The following is a 23,499-nucleotide window of genomic DNA, read 5'->3' as shown; positions in this document are numbered from 1 at the left end:
TCATTGTGCTATCTCTGCAGAACATATTGAAATACTTGAAATACTTAGGTATATTAAAGTTTACATTTAAATTAGCAGGAAATCCTACCTATTAACAATGCATTAAAGCTCAAGGTATCAAGGTATGTGTTAAAGATCAAAGTAATCAATAAAAACTGAATTATATGTTATCAGGGAGTGCTACCTAACAAGTAATAGTAGTAGTCCCTACGATTTACAATACATTTACAATGCAGGCTCTTTCTGTTGTAATATCACATATAGGAAAGCTCCTGTTGGCTGCTGGTTGTCAGGAAAGCGATCTATGAGAACTGTGCAACCTGAGACTAAGCATCTAGGTTAAACTACCACTCTATAGTGTCATTAGCAATTTTGATTTGTAATTACTGCTAGTAATGTTAATATGTTATGTATACATATGTATTACATATGTTATGTAATGTTAGGATAAACTAGTATATTATTCATTTTATATATTGGAAGTCGCAGACCCCACTAAAACATCTATGTGAGTTGCTACAACTTGTATTTATAAATTAAAGAGACGAAGAAATGTTTTTTTTTTTGGCAATGGGATATGTATTATTTTCATACAATACAGGGAAATACAGTGCTTGATAAATCATACAGTCATAATGAAGGTTCCACACAGGGAAACAAAGAATAGGAGGTCTGCCCAATTCAATGTATCAGGTTTAGTGACCATAATACTAAACATGTATTCTCCTAATAAATCATCAGTTTTATTCATTTTATGAATGAGAGTTTACTGTATGTGATCATAGAACAATAACTATTTTAGGATACACAGCTTTGGTCATTGCTTATAGCTGAATTTCCTCAGTTCCTTTTTGCCATTTTATTCGTAGTATGATCAGTGTTAATAACTTGACAGAGAGAAGAAAAAAGTGTTTTCCTTACTCAGAATACTTTCTTCCTTTTCTTTCAATCAGCGTTAAGATAAGATGCCCACTGTGGAATCTGCTTGTTCCTGGCAAGCAAATGGGCAACCTGCTGCTTACACAGCTCTACTCCATGGATGATCAGACTTAATTTCGCTAGCTCAGAGTGAGCACATTCTGCTGTCTATATAGAGGTGGAAAGACACATGGCTAGAGAATGCTTCATGTATTTCACAGAAAGGGAGCTGAAAGGGATTATCCTGAGATGATTACTTTGCAAGCAGTAAAACTGAGCAGTCAGGAAATACACTAATTTATGTTCCGAACATTTCAGATGAGCATTCTACTTTGCTTACAGTGGAGATTCTGTGAGCCAAAATCAGATCTAAAAATGTTTTTATTTTAAAACAGAAATTTGATAATTATTATAAACGTACTCACGTGAATTTTTACTTCTGTGATTGAGATAGCAAAGCTAGCTTTTAATCTTATCTGTCTGTCTTTTTGGTCTCTCAGTTGCCATCTGTATAATACTTTTTGATTGTTTAAAGCTACGTACACACTTCCAATTATTATCGTTGGTAAACGAACGATCCTGCACGATATCTGCGAACGATCGTATAGCACCGATCCTGTACATACAGATAACGACACGATCGTTCGTAGATATTGTACACACAATAGATGCGATCGTTTGAACGATACAGGAAGTTACGTGCACCACAGGAACGTTTGTTCATCACGCATGCTCAGACCATGAACGATCAATGAACGATCGTACACACGAACGATGGTCAACGATCGTCGTCCAATCCGATCCGCCGGTCCGGTCGTTCATTTCCAACGACTTTCCTCGTTCGTCGGCGTCGTTGGTTACTTTTTTTACGAACGATTTTTGCCCAATCGATCGTTCGTCGTTCGTTCGTCGTTCATTTTGAACGATAAAAATTGGAAGTGTGTACGCAGCTTAAGAAGCCACATCTACTCCACAACTGCAATGTATCTGCAATGTATCAACAACAGCCTTCATCCCAGGGATAACAGAATAGCTGAAAATATTTGTATAAATGTATCTTATTAAAATTATATGTGGATATGAAATTTAAAGATATTAAGGACAGCGAAGGAGTTGCTGAATCCCTATGTCGTCTTTCATGTACTCCTACTCCCTGAAATAACTTGTTAGAGGAAAGATTAAGAGTCACCTTCTACGCCCCCTGATCTCTCTACATGGTAAAGGAATTAACAGAAAGCAAGAGGAGACAAGGAGAGGAAAATTGTCAAAGTTATTTATTATAACAGGGAAAACCAAAAAGTGCAGTGATGCAGCGCCTGATTAAGGTCAGGATCAGGCATCATGATATCCAATCCACACCACTTCAATGCACAAGCTGATTCCTATGTGTCATGTAATTATTTTACATTTTTTTCCATACTGAGTGCTTCTCACTCCAACCCTCCTGCCCTATGCATTGGACCAGGAGTGCCATAATAGGAATACTGCCCTTGGTTGGCCACAATGATAATAACTTATAACGGAAATTATACTCAGAACTGGGCAGGAAATAAATAGGAAAATGTTACATGATTATGAGAGAAACCAGACCAGTTTTAATGTTATTCGCGGTCTTGTTTTTGTCATTATTGCCTTTTAAAGTGTTTGGCAACATTTGGCTACTTCTCAGTGGACAAAAAATAAAAGTAGAACTCAGAAGGGTAAAAAGAGCTAAATCTAGTAGGCCCTTCATCTGCAGAAGGTGACCTGGAACCAAGGTATCATGGCAGAAGGATGTGAGCCACCATTCTGGCTTAACTTCCCTAGCGGTTCAATTTTTTCCAATTTTATATGTCTAAAAGCGGTACATTGTTTTTCATGAAAATTTATTTTACAGTATAATATAATAGTATGAGTATAAATAAGTTTGAAACACAAAATCATGTAAAAATAATAAATTGAATAAATTATATATATATATATATATATATATATATATATAAATATATATAATTTTTTTTTTTTAATTTTTTAAAATTAAAAAAAAAATATTGTACTCATACTATTTTATTATACTGTAAAATAAATAATCATGAAATACAATGTACTGCTTTTACACATATAAATCAAATGTATTGCATTCAGTTATTTTGTATTGAATTGTATTGAATGCAATACAAATGGATTTTGAATTTCCCGCCCCACATTGTGTGCAGAAGACATGGATCAGGTAAGGCTGTATTTACTATTACTTCCCATAGGTTTACCTACCCCGAGTGTGACTCGGGGTTACCACTTTTTTTTCTACCCTGAGTCACAGTCAGGGTTACCGCTAGGAAGGTTAATGAACACCCACGCACCTGTGTGTGAGTTACATCATACCAATCCTGGCAAATCAAGATGACTGGAGATAGAAAAAAGGAAGAGAAGAAGGAGGAAGATGGTAGCCCCGGCAATGGAACATCGACAGGTGAGTGCAATTAAAACATTGCGATCAGGTAGGCTTATTTAGGGCCGGTCTGGTTGCAGTTTTTCAACATTCGGGTTTAGCTCCACCCTAAGAAGGTGAAAAAGGCACCCAAATGCTACCTTGGTGGTTACTTTGGTAAAATACTAACAGCACACACTACACCTAATTCACAACTTTAAGTTTAATCCACACTTTTTCATTTTTCACGACTTTTGTTTGAGTGCATTTTACAAGGATCAGATATTTGCCTTCATACTACAAGTGTAGAACACATATTAACAGTTTGTGTTCCCACATGTACTTTTCAAGTGGAGACAAAAATAAAAGTTTTTCATATATTCACCAACTGCTGTTTCCTTGCTCATAATCCTTGCTGATCATCTGTTTGATTGAAGCTGCTTATCAGCTGTAAGGCTTCTTAGCAATATTTGGCTAGGGGTGATCGTCATTAAAAGCCCACTACGTTTCCAATACTGAGCTATCCCTACACTAAGGAAAGTGCAATGGTATACTAGAAGCTTTTCAACTAAGATAGTGACACAGCTGGTTGTTTATGTGGTTCCACATAAACCCCTTTAGCAGAGGTAAGCATGTGGAGATGGTTTACTTTTTCTTTCTGAAAGTGAATACCCTAGAGTAGGTAACTATATATTTTATTTGTTTACTGTATTCCTTTTTAAAGCAATTTTGTTCTGATGTTTTCGTTTAGTTCATATCACATTTTGAAAATCTCTGTTATAAATGTAAATTGTGGACCTCTTACAACATAACATAAGAACAATATTCATGTCCTGAATAATTACCTATACACCAGTTTTACATAAATTTCTTGTCAAGATTTCCACATATAATAGCTAATAGAAAAAGTCTTATACAAAATGGGTACAAGTAATAAGCAGTTTAATGTTGGAAAGCCACTAAACCTAACTGCATGTTTTTGGTATGAGGGATGAAATGGAAGTGCCCAGGGCAATTCACACAAACACAGGGAGAATATACAAACTCCTAGAGGCAGATAGTGCCCTGGCCAGGATTTGAACGTAGGACCTAGGGCTGCAAAATCAAAGAGTGCTAGCCACTGAGCCAACCATTGTCCTAGTAGTCTATACACGTACAGAGACCACTGATAGATTTTTCAGGCTTTGAACAAAGTATCTACCTTATTTTTTTAACTTGTTGATGCAAATCTTTTTCTTGGAAAGGGAATCTGGCAAAATTAAATCCACTAACTTAAGCTGTTGCCCCCTTGCTAAAATAGTTATCAGTTAATTATACCTGATAACTTTTTAAGGGAAAAATATAGACTTACGGTATTATTACTATGTATTTTTTCATTGATATTAATAAAGATATCTAGTGCAGTGCTCACCACAGAGATACAATAAATATGTATGCATAGCAGTAGTAGGGGATAATAGGTACTGAGTCCTGATTTGGTTGATATTTCAACGAGAAGAAAAAAGCAAATGTTAATCTGACATGAGCCCCATAAGTCTGTTGGGTTAGTTTCACATAAAATAACAGTAAGACTCCACATTACAGATGGTAAAGCAGAAGTATCTCTATTCGGTGTACATGCATATGTATGGCTAGCCTGAAGGTAACAAACCATTCAGTAGATAAAACAGATATATTTCAACTGATATAATATCTAACTTGTTTATTACATTAACAAAAATTGCATATGTATATAGATATATATGTTTCATCGGTGGATTCATTTATATTGTATCATAACCTACATTGCTTAAAATTTGGAAAGCTGGGTAGGATGAATATAGAAATATAATATTATATATTTATTTACATAATATACATGAAGTAAATCTTATATGGAATATTCATCATAGCTAACCCTTACCTTACTTTGAGGTGACAGGATTTTCTTTAACAGCCTAGAAAACTTAACATTTTATTCTTTAAAGTATTCATAACAGATATTCAATAGCAATAAACCAGGCTATTCTATCATGATATTTAAGACATGACATGTCATACTTGGCATGACATAAATGCATTTTGTTTATTAGGGAAAAAAATCTCTTTAACCTTGATGTTAGACATTACATAAAGCCAGATGGTGTAGGTGTTCTTGCATCTGTCTTTGGGTATAAAGTGGAATATGAGAGATAATTACAGTATTTGTACACCAAAGTTTTTGGTACAATTATTAAACAAGTACACGTTGATCAAAAAATGATTGTTTTTTATACTTTATACTTTTTTTACTTGCATTTAGATAAAAGACTACCTATTTAAAGTTAAAACATTGCTTCTTTTTTTATATATATTTTCCTCTGATGATTGATTATACTCTAACATACCTTTTTTCAAACACACTCCTATACTCGAATATAAACTGAGATATATTTTCCTTTGCCCTCAAAATGACATCAGAGAAATAGGATCTTGGTTTATACTTGGGTCACACCAGTAGATGGCATTATGTCCTCATCTAAAGATAACATACTTTTACCAATGAGACATTTCACCATCTATTGATCAACAATCATTGACAAAAAATATTTAAGAGTAAGTGACTCATCTTTACTAATCAAGATAAATAAGGGTAGTTCATTTAGTTTAGATTAGGCATGAAGCAGGGGTGGTGAGGTTAGATACCAGGTAGAAGAGGTGTTATTGTTTGGCAGCAGGACAAGATTTCTGGGGATATATCCCAGAACACTGGCTCCAAGGAAAAGGAAAATGATGTTCATGTTTTTAACAGCCTATTCATTAGCAAAGAATGCATTCAAAGCACAATGCATCCCAAACTGTTGTGTGCAAGATACACCTACCGCATGAATCCAGTAGTCCTGCTCCTTGTCTATTTATCCTCTGGGACACCAAAACTGCTCCTTGTGTAAGCATGACAGTCACAGCCCTCTGTTTTCTCCTACAACAAGTCACCCTTCCGTGCTTTATGCAAACATCAAGTAAAGCATTTAAATGGAGGTATTCTTATCCGTATATATCTGATAATGATTATTCATTAGGAAGAAAGAATATAACTTCTGAACACTAATAGACATACATCTTGTTTAATCAACATTTATACCAACAGCTGGCTTGGGACAAATATTGGAGAGAACGCTGTAAGACTGAATAAATATTCAGTAATTCCTTAACTTTTCTTTAGAGAAGTTTTTCAGAGTGTCTGAATATGAACTTTATAGTCCAAAAGGTCCCAAAGTTAGTTCCAATGTACTAATGTATTAATCGGCACTTTTTCAGTAACAGGACTGGTTTGAACCAAACCTTTCTCCTCTTGTGCAGTAGAAATCTGTGTGAGGGCCTTAATAATGGAAGCTGTTGCCCAGATATGTCAGAACATACCCTGGAGTAGGAGGACAGATATTTTACTGAGAAAAAAGGGGTATTTAGGCAGGTCCAAGCTCAAATCAGGCAGATGTAATTATTGAAGGGTTACAAAACTATAGGGAGATGAAAGGGTATAGGGGTTCAACTGAAAATTAGTAAGAGCAGTTATTTAATTCAAGAAAGCAACCTATATTGTTTTTATTAAAAGCCTGAAAGTGATAGAAATTCCACACCTAGACTAGTCAAAAAAATCTTGTTTTTATTTCTTCTTACAGACATTGTTTTTGATGGGCATACAGATGCCACTCTTCCTGAAAAACATAAGACCGTTTCCGAAGAGTGATAGTAATATATCCAAAGAGGAAGCCAGCTGGGATCCACACCATGTCTTCCATTTCTTTAGGGACAATTTAGATTGTATGCTGTCAGCATCACTTTGATGGAGTATAGAACACAGCTGGAAGGCTGTTGGCTGTAATTTTATCTGTTCAGAACAATAAATTCCTGTGTAGGCTTTGGGACATATGGGATAACTCAACCTTATAGAGTACAATAGTCTCTGATTAAAGTGTTCTATCTACAAATGCCTAATGAAGGATCTTCATTTGCATATAAAATAAAATCCAATTGATAAAGTGCACTTGCACACAATTTACGTAACTGCTGTCAGGGCTTCACCCAAACTCATCTGTTCAAACAAAATTCCTTAAGTCTTGTAAAGCAATTGCTTGAGGCATTTCATGATATTGTATACATTTTACTCAAGTATTTCTAATCTTACCAGCAGGGACTATAAATTCTATTTAAAAAAAAACATGCTTGGAAAATCTCTGTATTCTGGATAGAAAATCCAATTCCATCTTAAAATGAGGTTATCAGTACAAATGAGGTAGTGCTATGATTTAGTAGAATGTGAAAGGATTGCCTTCTGGCCTTTAGAGTACTTGGTGGAGTTTTTCTATCTTAGATATCTACCCATAGAGTATTTTTTAAGGCAGTCACCCTTAGTTTCTTAGGAATTGTTACGCTTTCACTATATCGCTTGTAAAAAATTTGAAAGAAATTTGAATGCCTTCATAATGGCCCTCTGTACCTGACTTGGAACCCTGATTAGCAAAAAAATTTAAAGGCTTATTCCAAGTTATTTGACTCAAGGCATTGAAGGTATTGGATCTTTGGACATTTTTAAAAAGACCTTTAAAGACCTTATACTTTAAATCTAAAACAAAATATGTCTGCCTTCAGTTGTCAATGAAGAATATTGTTCAAATTAAATATTTTGTAGGAAAAAGATAGACTAGAACCTGAGTTAGTCAATGAATAGGGTCCTAAATGTTAACCACATCTCCTTAATATGTAAAAAAAAAACAGAGGTAGGTTAAAAGGAAGGGGCACATTTGGTTAAAGAAACTTTTTTTCAGCAATAATATCAGTATTGCCCACAAAAAGTATTAGTGTCAAATTTTCACATTCATTCTCCATGTATCTATTCACAACACAACACACAAACCATTGCTATAAACATCAAAGAAGTGTTGTAGTAGCAAATACCATTATACTACTCCTATGTGTGAAAAAAACATAAAAAACTCAAGGGTCCCAGAGCACAAACAACATCCATATCTACATATCAGGTTTGCAGTCCACATATATAAACTTAGCAGTTCCATATCTAAAGGAAAAAAAAAATCTAAGAAGGAAATCAGAATTAACCCACCAGGATAAATCCTCTCTTTTAATCTTGCTTAATGCAAATGCATACACTATTACAAGAATAGGCAGCAAGATAGAAAAGGTGACCTCAGTATGTTATATATGTGGGTTGTGCATAATGTTAATACATGCATGACTATGTAAATATAATTATCCTGTCTTCTAAAGTAAATCTAAAAAAATTCTAAAATAAAGTATTTTGCATATGAATATTGATATGTTATATATGTAGATATGTTTATTATAGTAATTAAATAGTTAAAGCACTTAGTAGCACAACCAGAAACTACCAGAAACTGTCATATAGTGAAGGTCATTTTTTATCATCTTGTAGGTGAACAAAAATTGTATATTAAGAGAGTAAGTTTTTTTTATATAGTTTACTTCCAGTTTTAGATTCAGTAAAAGTCTTTAGAGTTGTAATTTATGGACTCTATTTGTCCTGTTTAATCTGTAGGTGTAGGACACTTCAACACACACAGATGCTAACATACTGTTAGAGGTGTCACAATGATTTAAAGTTCTTATAAATTCTTAGTTACAATGCAGATGTTCTAGATAATGTTGGCAGACTGGAAAACTTTCAAAACAAATTTACTACAATAATTTACAATACCTTTTTTTTAACTTGAAAGATGTGTACATTTCCCCTCTTTTTTATCTCTTTTTCTGTCTGGTGTCTACAGCCTGTCCTTTGTGCTGTCTTTCAAATAAAAAAACAACCATGATATAGTTTATAAGTCAGTGCTGTATCCACACCCTAGTATATTTCAATATTGTTAATGTAGATTTCAGATTTATGGTAAAGTTACAATTCTAGAACAAGATTTCTATCAGTTGTGTTGGCCAAGACCAAGTAAATTATGGATCCACTTCAATTGGCTGGAAAATGTTTTGGACTATACAAGTTATGGAGAATATTTTATTTTAAAGTATATGGTGGAACTGCATACTCTGTTGAATTTAGTTAAAAATAGTTATGGTTAAGCTGTTTGGTCATCTATGGAATTTAAGGACAAAACTTCTGTATTTGTCTTACTTTTGGTACAACTGGATACATTTTTTTTCTGTTCGGAAAACAGACAAAAAGAATATTCTGAATATTCTACTGGACATCGAGTGAGCCTATATCTTCCTGTACTTCCTGAGGTTGCAATGTGGTTTCTGCTTACTCATGTCGTTGAACCAGTGTCTTGGGGGAAACACTCCATGTAGCATCTCCCACAACAGCCCAAAAAAAAATTAATGGGGTAGCAGTGAGCCATTCAGTATCAGTCACTGCTGCCAGCTGTCAAATGTGCTTAAATGTTTTTAAATAATCAGCACTGGTTCTTTAAGTACCAATGCTGGGTGCTAGTGGCAAAGCGGTTGGCAAGATGCCAGTTGTAGGGAGCAATTGTTCCATGTAATTGCTTGATTCCACTGCAGGTCCAAACCTGACCCTCAATGTATGTCTGTTTTTCACAGCTGTATATGTTTGTATGTAAGAGACATAGAAAGTATTAGTTGATTAGCTTGACTCATTAACAAACAAAAGTCCTGCCATATACAAATATGAATGTTAACTATACAGTGATGTGTAACATTGTATTTTAAATTCTAAACCAATTAATTGGCATATTTTTTAATATACTTTATTTAAATTATTTAACTTGTAAAAGCAAAATTTATGGACTTAGTATCATCATGTAACTCCATTAGACACTGACTGAGTGAGCATGAAAATCGTTTTCTTGTATTTAATAATAAAAGAAATAGCTTTATGTTTTCATGTGAATTTTTGATTAGAAGTAATATTAAGCTCTGAACCTCTGAAACTTATTTCCAATTTGTGTCATAACAAGCCCCTACAGATTAGGTAATTAAATGTGGTTTAACTATGGACTCCCTGCTATGTTCTAACTATGTGGTGTCCATTTCTACATTAAAATATTGGCATTAACAGAGCCAGTGGATAGACTGCTGTGAAATTAATTATAATGCATGCAACTTTAAATGCATCAATTACTGCCAAATAGAGTTTTCTGTATCAGGTGTATCCATAAAACATGATTCCAAGGACATAAATAAAACAGGGTTTGTATGTGACGCCTGAATACAGATTTAACATTTTAAGCATGTCAATGCATCTCAATGTAACCTGGTAATAGTGTATTTTTGCAAATACTGCATGATTTAAAACTTCATTGCTCTCAACATTTTTTCTGTTGTAATTGTACATGATATGTCGTAGACTTCAGCAATCAAAGCTGGGAGTAGGCTCATAAAACACTAATCAAAGCTAAAACGGACACATAAAATACAAAGTCCTGCTGAATACTTCATAAATATGCAAACTGGAGGCAAATAAAAGATGACATTTGCTCTCTAGAGATCAATAGATAATAGATTCATTTGATCAGTCCAGACATGAGATGATCCTAGTTAGTGCTCTGTTGTTCTGTTCCTTTCAGGTAGTGCAGTCCCATATCCCATAAAAAGAAAGTCATCTATAACCTCTGGAAGAGACAGTGATATATCATCCAATAACACTGCCTTCTAAACTCTTTCTCATTCCTACGACAGTTGCTCATGAGGGATGAGTAAAGAACAGTAAGGATATAATTGCATGGCCCAAAGCCAAGACAGTAAGTCACAAAAAGGTCCTAAATATCTGGACAAGATAGTGTCAGATGGCTTGGAATCTCAAAAGGATTGGCAAGGAGAACAGGAAAGTAATATCCCATGGGTCAATAATGTTTTCTCAGTGAACTCCAACAGTGTGAAATGGTTCATCTTCCCGTAGTTCTACACAGAGGTCTAGGTGCAGGAAACTGCACATGTCTTTATACCGCATATTAATAATTGCCTGCTTGATGCTCCTCATTCTTTCATCAGTCAAGAATGAGTGCTTGTGTAATAATTGTACACTATCTAGGTAAGGAATTGGTAGAAGAAGGCTGTTAAAAGAATAAAGTGGTCACAGAGTTTGACCTCTGCTTCTTTAGTTGTAGTCATAGATGTAGCTAAAACCCTTTTTCCTATGTTGGCGGCAGTGACTACAACAGAAAGAGTTACAACTCCAAAGATGTTCCAAGTCAGTGTTTCTCAGCCCTTTTAACATGGGGCAATCCCTTGAAATAACATTCAGACCTCCAGGGAACCCTTTCTAAAACGACTATGTCCACAACTCACTGTACATTAATGTGGTTGCTAGTTGGAAAAATGCTTCTTACAATGCTGGCCATTGGTAGGCGAGCCATCCTTACAGATAACCAAAAAGATAATTTGATTCTGGTAAACTGACCTGAAAGTCACAAACTGCTCATTGCTTAAGGAACCTACGTATCTGGGAAGTACATATCTAGTTTATGTTTGGGTAGCTTTAGTTGGCAGACTTTCTTATTGCATCACACTTGGAAACACCATCAAACTTATAGAAAAAGTAAGTAAACAAAAGCATACAAAGAAATGCCCTGTAAAATATTTGAATGTACATATAAACACAGACCAACATAGAGTTGAATACTATGTCATGAGAAATCTCCCACTTAGATTACCTAAAACGTATAAAATGTCAGAGGCAGATTCAGCTCACTGGGCAGTACATACAATATTATGTTATTATAGTATTCTAGACTTTAGGTTGGAGTACTTCTACAATTTAAATTGCCATGTTTTTTAGCAAACAGTTTTTTGCTTGAGTTCTCATAGGACCCCCTGCCCCTCCAGAAATTGAGAGTTTTGCAATTAACTCACAAACTCAAAAGGTCGGTGGCCATAAATGCCACAAAAATTTACAGTGTTGTCAAAAATATGCATTTCAAGAAATTCCAGGTGGAAAAAAATTTCCCAGTTTCCATGATCAGTAATGTGATCACTGCTAGGATAACTGATAAGATGATCAATATGAAATAGTAACTTTGTATGCCTTCCAATACCTGCAACACATACCTAAATACAGTATTGGCGCCGAAAAGCCTAGTGCCCTCTTTTATCTTGTTCCCTCCTTATGTAAACCTGTGATATATCTATTAAGGGCAAAGAAACAGGTTTACTTATAATTATTTTTATTATATTTTGTCAATCTTGATGTTTTCCAAAAATGTATTGTTCTTTTTCTACTGGTATTATCTTTTTAACCAATAAAAGTCTCTATAGATCCCCTGAAAAAGCCAAATGGCGAAACACCCGAAATTGTAACGGTTACTACTTTTGGCTAGAAAGCCATCAATGTATATTTATACTTTTTTTATGTTTTGTATTTTGGATGCTTTCTACCTTGAGTAAAATTGCCTAAACTATGCCATGAAAGTCCCTCAATGCCTCTTTTTCTACTTTTGCATGCAATATTTGATTGAATAGGGCTGGCTTTAAAATGAAGATAATTTATATGGAGAAACTTAGCCCATTTCCTTTCCTTTTTAACATTCTATGTCAATATGCTACAAATAATGAGATAATAGATAGTCCACATGTAAACAGATCCCTTATATTGAAATCTGCATATGGTTAAGAACACATCCTTATTTTTTGTAGTGTTACTTTTGCTTTGTATTTAAAAATGATATGCTGTCAACTGTGTATTAACAATTTGAATTCAGTTTATAGTTAATAATTTAGGCTGCTAGTAAAAAGGCCTAACAATTTTCCAATGTGATCATCATTTAAACAGTCAACAGCAGTTCAGAACCCACAATCAATTGATAGCTGTTCACTAACTGCTGTTTAGTGTCAGGACACTGTGCTTTTTAAACAGCATGGGACTTGTAATCCTTTCTCCTCTTCATGTTGCTTTCCTGTTTTCTTGCTGTCCAACTAATCCTCCATTTCCATTTTTAGCATATCCCAGTGTGACAGTGTGACAGAATGCTCTAATCTGGTCAGACAGATTAAGTTTTTATTGCTACATTAAAAAAATAAGTTCTTTGTTTTTTTTACCTGCTGTAGTTAATTTATGTAAAATTAGAACACTTTTAAAATGTGATTGCAAAACCTTATTGCTTGCTGTATAATAAGCCTTCCAATGTAAAGTGGGGGATCTGCCTTTAATATAATCATATAATCAGTTTACATTTGTAGAAGACCATAAAACACATTCAAAGTTAACTTGTAGGGGGTATGTAATGCATTTTTTTCTTTTACTGTATGATTAGCCACACAGGCACTACACTTTATTGTGGGTTATGTCCAAATATTCACTGTAATAAGCTGCATGCAATAAATACATTAAGTATTACTTGACTTAAATTGCCACAAGAATACTGTGGCATGGTACTTATATGGCAAATAAAAATGTATATGATAGGTGCCAAATGATTTTGTGTTAAATAAATATGTATTGGTCACCTAAACATTTTATTAATCATTAATGCTATATATTTATGTTGAGGCAATTTCAAGACCCACATGAACATACATATGAAAATTAACTTTGACATGCCCAGCTATGTGTATACCCAGGAGAATGGTAACAAACATTGCAAACATTAGCTGCCTCTTTTTATTGACTGCAACTTTGTATTGACTTTGTAGTAATCTTAACCCTTTAAAGTTAAAAAAAAAATTAAATAGCATATAGGTGCCCTTAGTATTGTGCATTAAGGTATACATTTTGTGAACTGTAGCACAGCTATATAGATATACTTCCTGGTTTTAGCTTTCCTAACTCTTCACAATAATAACTTTTGACAATACACCAATATAAACCCCATAAACTTATAAACACAAAAAACATTGACCAAAAGGAAAATTTAACTTGCAGAGTGGAAATACAGCTCCAAGGGGAAATTTTGCCTGCCCTTAGGTTGCTCAATATTGAATGTGATGACTGATAAAAAAGAAGAATTCCATTTTTGGCTTTTTAACAAGTTTTGTTTTCTGAAAAAGCTTTTATGCAGCATGTTCCAATGGGCCAGTTGAGGATGTTATTAACCTCAGGGTCTAAAACTAAAACACAAAGGCATTGAAATTCACAATAAAAGGCAAAACGCCTAGAACAGAGTCACCTATAAAGCACACTTATGATTACGTCTCTCGGGGTCATTTATCAAAGGCCAAGGAGTGATTTATATAAGCAAAACTAGTGCAGTTTCAGCCATTTTTGTATCGCTTTTTTTGAATGGCTTCACAAAACCAATAAACACAAAACAAAGCTTGATGATATACATTGCTAAGTGTACTGCTCATGAGAGGTGAGAGTTTTATGTTTAGACCAGCTCCTGAAGATAATAAATTGTTTTCGGTAGTCTCTAACTAATGTCTCAGTAGTTTTATTAAAGGTAACCTGTATGGGAAAATTTTAAACCTGCCTTTGCTGATCTTTCTCTATGAAAAAGCTAGTCTCCTGGCTGCTTTTTAAAAAGATTTTTACTATTTGTTGAATCACTGACCTGGAACAAGTATGTATATCAGGATTTCTGATATATAGGTAATGTCGGATGCAGTCAGAGAACTATCACTCTAAGAAGGGACGGCAGCCCTTGTAATTGTCCCACTACATATTATCTTATATCTTATAGTGCCTTGTAAAAAATTCAGACTGAGCATATTTTCCCTTTTTTACCAAATAATAAATTGTACATGGTTTGACCTCTATAAAGTTTTATTTTCAAAGCACTTAAAGTTAAAATATTATTTTTCATGCAATGTTTAAAAGGAAAATGATAATGAAATATGATTTCTGAAGGAGTATTTAATCTCTACACTTTAAAGTGAGGTGGGGGTCATCTATGTAGTGTATGATGCAACAGCAGTGCTGACGTTTACAAACCTTGTGCATGCAAGTAGCCTTGTTAGTCTTCAGAATAATCTTTATGTCAATGTCACGTTGATCCTATGCCTTGGCTGTATGTATGGCTTTGATTTCTGTCCAAGATAATATTGCCTTTCTCCACTAAAGAGTGTAATGGTTCTGATTGGATGGTGCGGAACATAAGGGTTGATCTCCTGCCACAAGATATGTTGATCCAGTAAAATGCCACAATATTGCATTGTATTATTACAATGCACACGCTAGTTTACATGAGCACTTTGTGGACATATAATTTTTGGGAAAACTACCAAGTTATAAAGATATAAATTAAATTTAAGTTATGAAGTATAAATAAAGACAAAACATTGCAAAAAAATGAAAGGCCATAGGCATCAACAGCATTTCATTAGAGAGAGAGACAGAGAGAGAGTGTCTTCATTATCTGATGCAGTGTAAGGTTGTGGTCTAATTATGGCTTCCTCAATGTGGCAGACACCAGGAGCCTCACTGTATGTTCCAGGCACCAGTCTGAATATCGCCTTATAACCAGAGAGGGTAATTATTATTCTAACAGTATAGAAAACTGAGGAAAAATGTTTGACTGGGCAAAAATCGTATTGTTTATCCAAAATTACATACTGCAACAAACTACAGAAATGTTAGTAAAATAAAACCTACATTACATTGGCTATCTAGTTCAACATATAGGATAAAATGTAAGGCAAACAGAGGGGTTTTCTTGGCAAACAGTATTGTATTTTTGGTGCTTTCTCAAAACACAATACAAATCAAACCATAAATCTAAAAGCATTACAGAGGTCAATATGTTTCTGGCCATGAAGATGACACTAAACAGTTCACAGCTAGTATTTATCAAGTAAGCGGGCAATAAAATTCTCCAACAGTCCAGTATCAACCTGGTGGATGAACAGTTTGCATACGTGTAACCGTAGTACCCGACGTGTTTCACCCGATGTTGGCCTTCTCAGGGGTAACCGTACGTTTGCAAATACGTGTAATATATTATTCCATGCTACAATGGTTCATGTAAAAGTTGGTGAGCTCCACCAAAGATATGACCATGGGATTTCCTATATAATGGCTGGACCCTGATGAAATAGAAGTTGGGATATGTTGATGAGCGCCAGGAGGGAGAGGACTGCAGCCGCAGCCTCTACAAGTAAGTATGGTGTACATATATATATATATTTATATATATATATATATATATATATATATATATATATATACACTATATACACTACCCAGTGTTCAGCGTGAATCTACATGCGCATCTGGACATTTTTTAAGAGATTTTAAACTACCAAAGTCCCTAAACTAATTATCTATGTATGGCATGTCATAAAATGTGTTCTAATCAAGGAGAAAAGTCCCATTTAAATACACTGATACACTACCTGTTCTTATGCACAGTCAGCAGTTTTTTCTTCTACTCCATAGCTCAGGGAATCCCAGTCTTATGAATATCCATTTATGTCTAACATTTTGAAATTGTAGAGCCAGACTTGTAAAAGCAAATCTGTTCTCTGCTCCTCAATACATTTCATACAGTAATTACCAATGAATAGATAAAAAGTACAAAGTAGATAATATTTTTTTGACAGCCTTATAAAACCCATCGTAATAGAACTATTTTTAAAACGGTTCCAAAGGAACCTATAAAGTAGTATAAGACTGAAATTATGTGCTTAAAAAATGGCAAGACAAAATTTCAGTTTTAATTTTTTTGATGCCACCCTTGTCAAACATCATGTCGGCTTTTGTTTAAAGTGGTACTCCACTACACTGACAAATTCTTAGTAAAGGTATAGAGCAAGGCAATGAAACAACATTTTGTAAATAGCATTCTTGCATAGTGTGCTCCATTATGCCCATAGAGGCTTTGGAATTATCAGCTGTATCTCACAAGGAATGTTCAGACCACAGGGGCTCTCTCGTAGCTGTTCACTACTACCTAGTTTTTTATATGGAATTGGTAATATAAACACAGCATCCCACAAGTCAGTAGTTCATAGATGGTTCATGAGTTGAGAGTTCATTATGGGTAGCAAACAAAACTCAAAGCAGTATTTGTGCAGATAGTTCTTATTTCAACGAAGAAAAAGGCACAAGTGAAGTTGTGTGTGTGTGTATGTGTGAGTGTGTGAGTGTGTGTGTGGGGAGGGGGGGTCTTCCATTTTTTGCAGCCTGATTAGAATTAGATTGTGCTATAAAGACGTCTGTGATAAGGGTTTATTCGCCATCTCTCAGCGCAAGTTATTATATATAGTGCCGTAGAAAATCAGTGGAAAATTTTTATGCAAATATTGTTTTGTCAGGCCATAATGGTAGTAAATTTGCTTTGTAAAACATGTAAAACACAGTGGGCCTTATTTATTAAAGCTCTGCAAAACTGGTGAAGATAGTCTATCATGGGAGAACCTGGGTGATCAAGCAAACTTGGAACGTATTTCTTAAAAATCATTTGCTATTAGTCACCAAATGTTTCCAATCCGTTCCAGGTTTGCTGAATCACTCAAGTTCTGCCATGACAGTCTATCGTCACCAGTCTTGAAGAGCTTTAATAAATCAGACTCACTGAGCCACTCTGCTATCTAACACCCTCTATAGGTTGCACAGTGGTGTAGAGTTTTCCCGTGTCATGAAAAACTTCTAGCATTTCATAAGCTAACTATTGTAAAGGTATGTTATGAATAGTTAAATATGACTGGCTAATACATACTGAAGTCTATCTATAATAAAGCTAACCTGTGCCTTTATAGCAAAATACCAGTAATGTGTACAGCAATCACTGTAAGGCCTAATAGGGCCTCCCTAGCGTACTGCTAGAGCACCATAAGAACCTATGTAAGTATTCTTTGTAGACATCATTGTTACATTTCTACCTGTAAAGATCGCATTTAATTGATATACATTTTAGAAAGATGACTTAAAACAATGGTAACACCATACATTTATTATAGTATATTTGCAGGATGGCTACAAAGTCATCTATTTGACATTGAAAAAGATCAACCACCTTTCCAACAGGGAACAGGATCTGTTGAAATTATTTAAAACAGCAACCTGTAGTATAAAAATAGAACCAAGCTTGGCTATTATGTTGGATCCAATACATTTTCCTTTAAACAACAAGATGAATGTAATTGTCGACCAAACTCAATGGAAAGCAGTTTATGTAATGGATGTGTAAATGAAAGCTTGGAATGTACCAGTTTTCCATGCTATTGTGTCTTGTTTGTAGTCTGCCAAATTTACAATGGAAATTAACATGAAAAATTATACTTTGCCTTGGCAACAATATTTCTAACAAAATACACAACCCTTCAGTTCTACTCTTACTCTTACAAACCACATACAGAAGATATTTCTTACATTTATTTAAGATATGATCCAGTAGGATAAGTACCAAGGTAAATATAATTTACTGAAATAAGGGTATGATATGAAAGTAATTATAATGGTATGAAAGTAATTAGAATACATGATGTATAAACTTCTGGTTAATAATTTTTATATATTTTCTGTATAGACAGATTTCGTTTTTTTATTTTATAGTTTTGTATAAAGAAGATATGTGCATTTTTTGCAGTGTCATCTCAAGACAAATAATCTTTTTTTTACAGGTATGTTCCACTAGTTAGGAGTTTTTTTATACAATTATGTAAGCTTCCATTTGTATTGTTACAGTGTAGCCCAGAACAGATATTATGTTAAGTGTAGCTCACCTATTTGTTGCTATACAAGTAAAAATTGGTGGTTCGACAACTGTCTGCACTTTAGAAAATGTACTATTGTAGTGTATGAGTCTATGCATCAGATCTTTCTAAATACCTCTTCTCTGTGTCACTCCATTGTTTACTACAAAGGTGGCTTTTACATTAGATGGCCTTTTCTGCTTGCCGTGTGTGGTAGACTTTTGCTGTTTTATTTTTGTTGAACTGTCTGAAAACTCACTTGCTTAAACATCTGCTTAGAATTTCTGCTTGTGTTGTGGATTGCTCAGCTTAAAGTCAGCAATAAAACATAGAAAAAACAAGTTTTAGGAACTACTCAGTTCCTGTGCAGGTAAGGTGATTAGTTTAAGGTGGGTCAAAGATAGGCAAATATCTAAAAAGGAGCAACGGGTGGGAAGATATAAGCTTTTCCTCTTATAGCTTAGACTTTTATATAGAAGAATGGCACAGAGAGATTTTTTGGGCAATTCCTCTGATAATTGGAATCTTTGCATACCCTCCTGCTGTAGGTAATAAGCCAAAGATGACAGCAATGAGTGGAATTGGAAACACCTCCTGCTGTTATTGAGGCCAGCCAAAGGCCACTCATTGTGTTTTTACTGAGGCCCTGATTTTATTCTCTGGAACTGAATATCTCTTTTAAGTTTAGGGGTTCTATCTGGATTGAAAGATGTACCAGAGTTTATTCTTGCCTTCTCGTTCTGCTTGCTACTTTTATTGTTCCATGAGTGTTGTCACTACCAAGTTGACACCTGTTCCCACTTTACACAAGGAAGGTACACACATAAAGATATTTGTACTGCATTTTTTCCTTGGGTATAGAAGGGCAGTTTAACAGGACGTACACACAGTATATAGTTTGTGGAATACAGGGAATTTCTATTAACACACTTAAGGGGCATACATCGTTTTGTCTTTTACAAGGTTGTTTGGCCCTTGTACTAAAAGGTTTTCATTTTTTATGGACACATTTAGGCACATACTGTTAGAAAACGCTTTTCGGGATGGCGATTCTGTGCTGTGCCCCACCGCAGTATCTCACATATCCTATTTTGTCCGGCAATGTCACTCGCAGCAGCAAAGAGAATAAAGAAATAGCAGCATCCCCTGCTTTCCTTTAGCCGGGCAACTTGATATATTTTATCAGCATCCCTAGCACACACTCTGAGGCTGTGCACAGCTGAAGGAAATTTTAGAGGATGATTATTTCCTGCTAATTGGTTGGTGGGACTTTATCCCCTCTCTCCTCCCAGTCACAAGTGCCTGTTGTAGCATTAACCACCTGAGCGTTACACTGATTTCTAGATTTCTGTTCCAAAAGCGTCACAGGTTTTCATGAAATTTTTTTTTTAAATTGTAGACCTGTAACTTACAGAAATATGTCCGAATAGGGTTCTAGTAGATATCATGAATATAAAAAATGTTTGAAACACACAATCATGTAAAAAAAAAAAAAAAACTTTTAATAAAATTAAAGGAAAAACACAAAAATCAGCTTAAACAAGAACACATAAATAAATGAAAAATACTGAAAATGCGATAATTCGGTATAATGTATAGTAATATATTTTTCTAAAACACCTCCCTAGTGTCCGTCACATACCTATAGACAAAACCACATAAATATATTTTCTATTATTTTGTATTGGATTGGATACAGGACTTTGTATTAAATCCAATACAAAAAATTTGAATTTTCCGCTACGACCCTCATCGACGGGCGCACGCACGCGCATCACCAGGAATCGCCGAGGGACGCGTACGCAAATGCCGGGTATTCTAATTCTTTCCAAACTTCCATGCAAAAAGTGTTACATTTTTTGCATGGAAATTTATTTTGGATTGTAGGCTCTAATTCACCGAATTACCGCATAACTCACCAAAATATGTCCAAAATTTTATAAATTTAATAATTAAATTTTTTTTTTAAAAAAAAAAAAAAAAAAAAAAAAAAAAAATCTTTAAAAAAAACTAAAAAAAGTTAAAAAAAAAAAGTGTAAAATGTAATGTATAGTAGCTTATATAATATATATATAATACAATTATATATATATTATATAAGGATTTCTTTGTATTGAACTCAATACAGCTTTTTTGTATTGAGTTCAATACAAAGGAACTCAATGCAAAATTTTGAATTTGCCGCCCCGCCTCCCTCCCGCGCCGACGCACGCAGCGACGTCACCGGGAAACCCCGGTGATTGTCTCTGCACTCGCCGGCTGGACACCGAAGAGGACAGACGTGTCCGGAGGAGCGGAGGGAGAAGGTGAGTATTTTTTTTTTTTTGTCCAGCGATGGACGCTGGACAGTGACAGGCACAGGGATAGGGACAGGGAGAGGAGGGAGAGGAAGCCGGCTGGCTTAGAAAAGAAAGCCAGCTGGCTTTCTCCTCTAAGCCGGCCGGCTTTTTCTTTTAAGGAGAGGGACACCCGACGCTGGAGGACGACGCTGGAACATGGACCCGACGCTGGAACACGGAACCGACGCTGGATTAGCACAGCGGGACCAGGTAAGTGGGGATTTTAGTGTAGGCGAAAAAATACGGGGTTATCCAAAAGAGCAAAAATATTTAGTGCGAGAAATTACGGGTTTAGCGGTTGGGGGGTTAAGCTAGACTGACTTGCTGCTGTTGTTTATTCATCTGATTTACTGGTGCTGACCTTGTCTGTGTCTTGCCTGTTTTTTGCCTGTGCCTTATGTACCTGGTCTGGTGAATGGATTATCTGTGTATGACCTCTGGCTCTGTATTCTAGGCTTGTCTCTGTTGAAATCTTGGTACAACTTTATCTGCGGGCTCCTAGTCCACTGCCAGCCCTTCCCCCAGGCACCATCCCTTGCACACTAAGTCCTGGGGGCAACCATGTGTTGGGAAATGCAACCAGTCTCCCGAGGCTGAGCGGGAGCTTGCTATAGGTGAAGAGTGTGGCATTAGATTGAGGTACTGGTGTCTGTTGAGTACTGTTGCTGGACCAGGGCCTTACACATACCTTGCATGTCTTGTAATTAACCCAGCCTTAGGAGAGCTCAAAAAGGAAGAAGCAGCATTTTTGATAGAATTACTTTTTCTTTCCCTTGTCTACATCTAATAAAATATGTTTACCTATTTAGGTATGACATACTGTAGGTAACTAGGTATTAAGAAACTCTATCTTGATAAAAAAACAGTTACAGCACAATCAGGTCTAGTAGCAATAACAATAATCAACATTAAGCTGCAACACTTACTATTGGCATACTGGTGCAATATGCTAGTTTACCTAAACCCATGTGTTACTTAATATACAATCTACAAAAATGTTGCTTTATTGGTTCAGTGGATAGTTTGTGCTTGTGGCCATCTTCAAATAATCATATAAAAGCTTCTCTGCTGACCTTGAAGCATATGCTTTATTATGCCTCAGTAATTTTTTGTTCATACATGACTATTGAGAATAATTTTCTTGTGTAGGTACACTAAAATCTTGTAATAAAAGGTCTTGTGCATGATTTACTTGAATAAACCAAATTTATTGTGCTGGCTTTCAATAAATGATAAATCAGCATCAAATACTTCTACGAACCACATTCACATTAAGCTGACCAAGTCATACAAGAAGCCTCTACTTTCTATTTGACATAATGCCTATTCTTTCACTGAACCATAGCAATTTAATTTGTTCACCTAATGGACTTTTGCAATCAACACAAACTGAAGTTTAATTAATCTTGCTCATCAACAATCAGAAAAGTAGTGCATAAATGGGTTCTGGCTTTATGATAAAAAGCTTAATATATTTCACTAATCTGTCTTAATATATAACTGCACTAAGTAGTCCGTTTTCAGACCCAGTCATTTATTACAGAACATCCATCTTGTTAATAAAATGTCCTTGCTGGTATTAAATGACCTTCTATATTTATTTGGAATATCTGTCACATTTTATAAAAAAAATGGTATCTGTAAAAACCCATATCCTGAAAATAGGTCTACCCATGAAAACACTAGACATTTGATTATGTTCAATTTTTTTGGTAATCAGATATAACTTTGTGAAGGTGAATTTTACAACAGATTTTTTTATAGACAGATAATAACTTTCTAAAAGTTTACAATTAGTAATGGCTTCAGCATTCCACATATCTGACAGTTCTCAGCTCCATCAATAAGCTGTTCATGCACCCATTGCTGTATTATGAACTGAGGAAGAAACCACATCTTCTATACCCAGCTCTCAGCCCCAGCAATAAACCAAAAGTTTATATTAAACAATTAGAAGAAAAAACCTATAACTTACCCAAATGTTCCCATCTTGATGATACGGTTTCCAGTTTCTTCCGGTGTCACTATATAGCAGGCGGTACTGAGACACCCAGTCAGAACTGCTATACCTCCCTTGAGTAGCAATCGCACGGATCTGTTTCCGGCCTCCAAAATCAACCTGCAACCACTGATAATGATCACTGTCCAAGGGTGACCAACCACCACCACCTGTTGAATTGAAAATCAAATTAGTATTGTAATCTGGTAAACTAAAGAATTTAAATAAAGTGCAACACATTTTATTGTCAAAGAAAAAATATACCAAAAGGACATTATTGGATTGGCCAAATGTATACTTTTATTAGG

General features: G+C 35.1%; 1 protein-coding gene across 1 annotated transcript in view; it reads right to left on the bottom strand.

Annotated features, from left to right (window-relative positions):
• CNTNAP2 (contactin associated protein 2) overlaps positions 1-23,499 on the bottom strand; it is a 902,024-nt gene that overhangs the window by 564,744 nt on the left and 313,781 nt on the right. Inside the window, exon 3 of the mRNA XM_072412254.1 lies at positions 23,168-23,361. Coding sequence (XP_072268355.1) covers positions 23,168-23,361 — 194 coding nt within the window. The remainder of the gene's footprint in view (positions 1-23,167; positions 23,362-23,499) is intronic.

The sequence above is a fragment of the Pyxicephalus adspersus genome, chromosome 5 (assembly GCF_032062135.1).
Source record: "Pyxicephalus adspersus chromosome 5, UCB_Pads_2.0, whole genome shotgun sequence".
Classification (NCBI taxonomy): Eukaryota; Metazoa; Chordata; class Amphibia; order Anura; family Pyxicephalidae; genus Pyxicephalus; species Pyxicephalus adspersus.
This window is presented reverse-complemented; position numbering and strand designations above follow the sequence as displayed.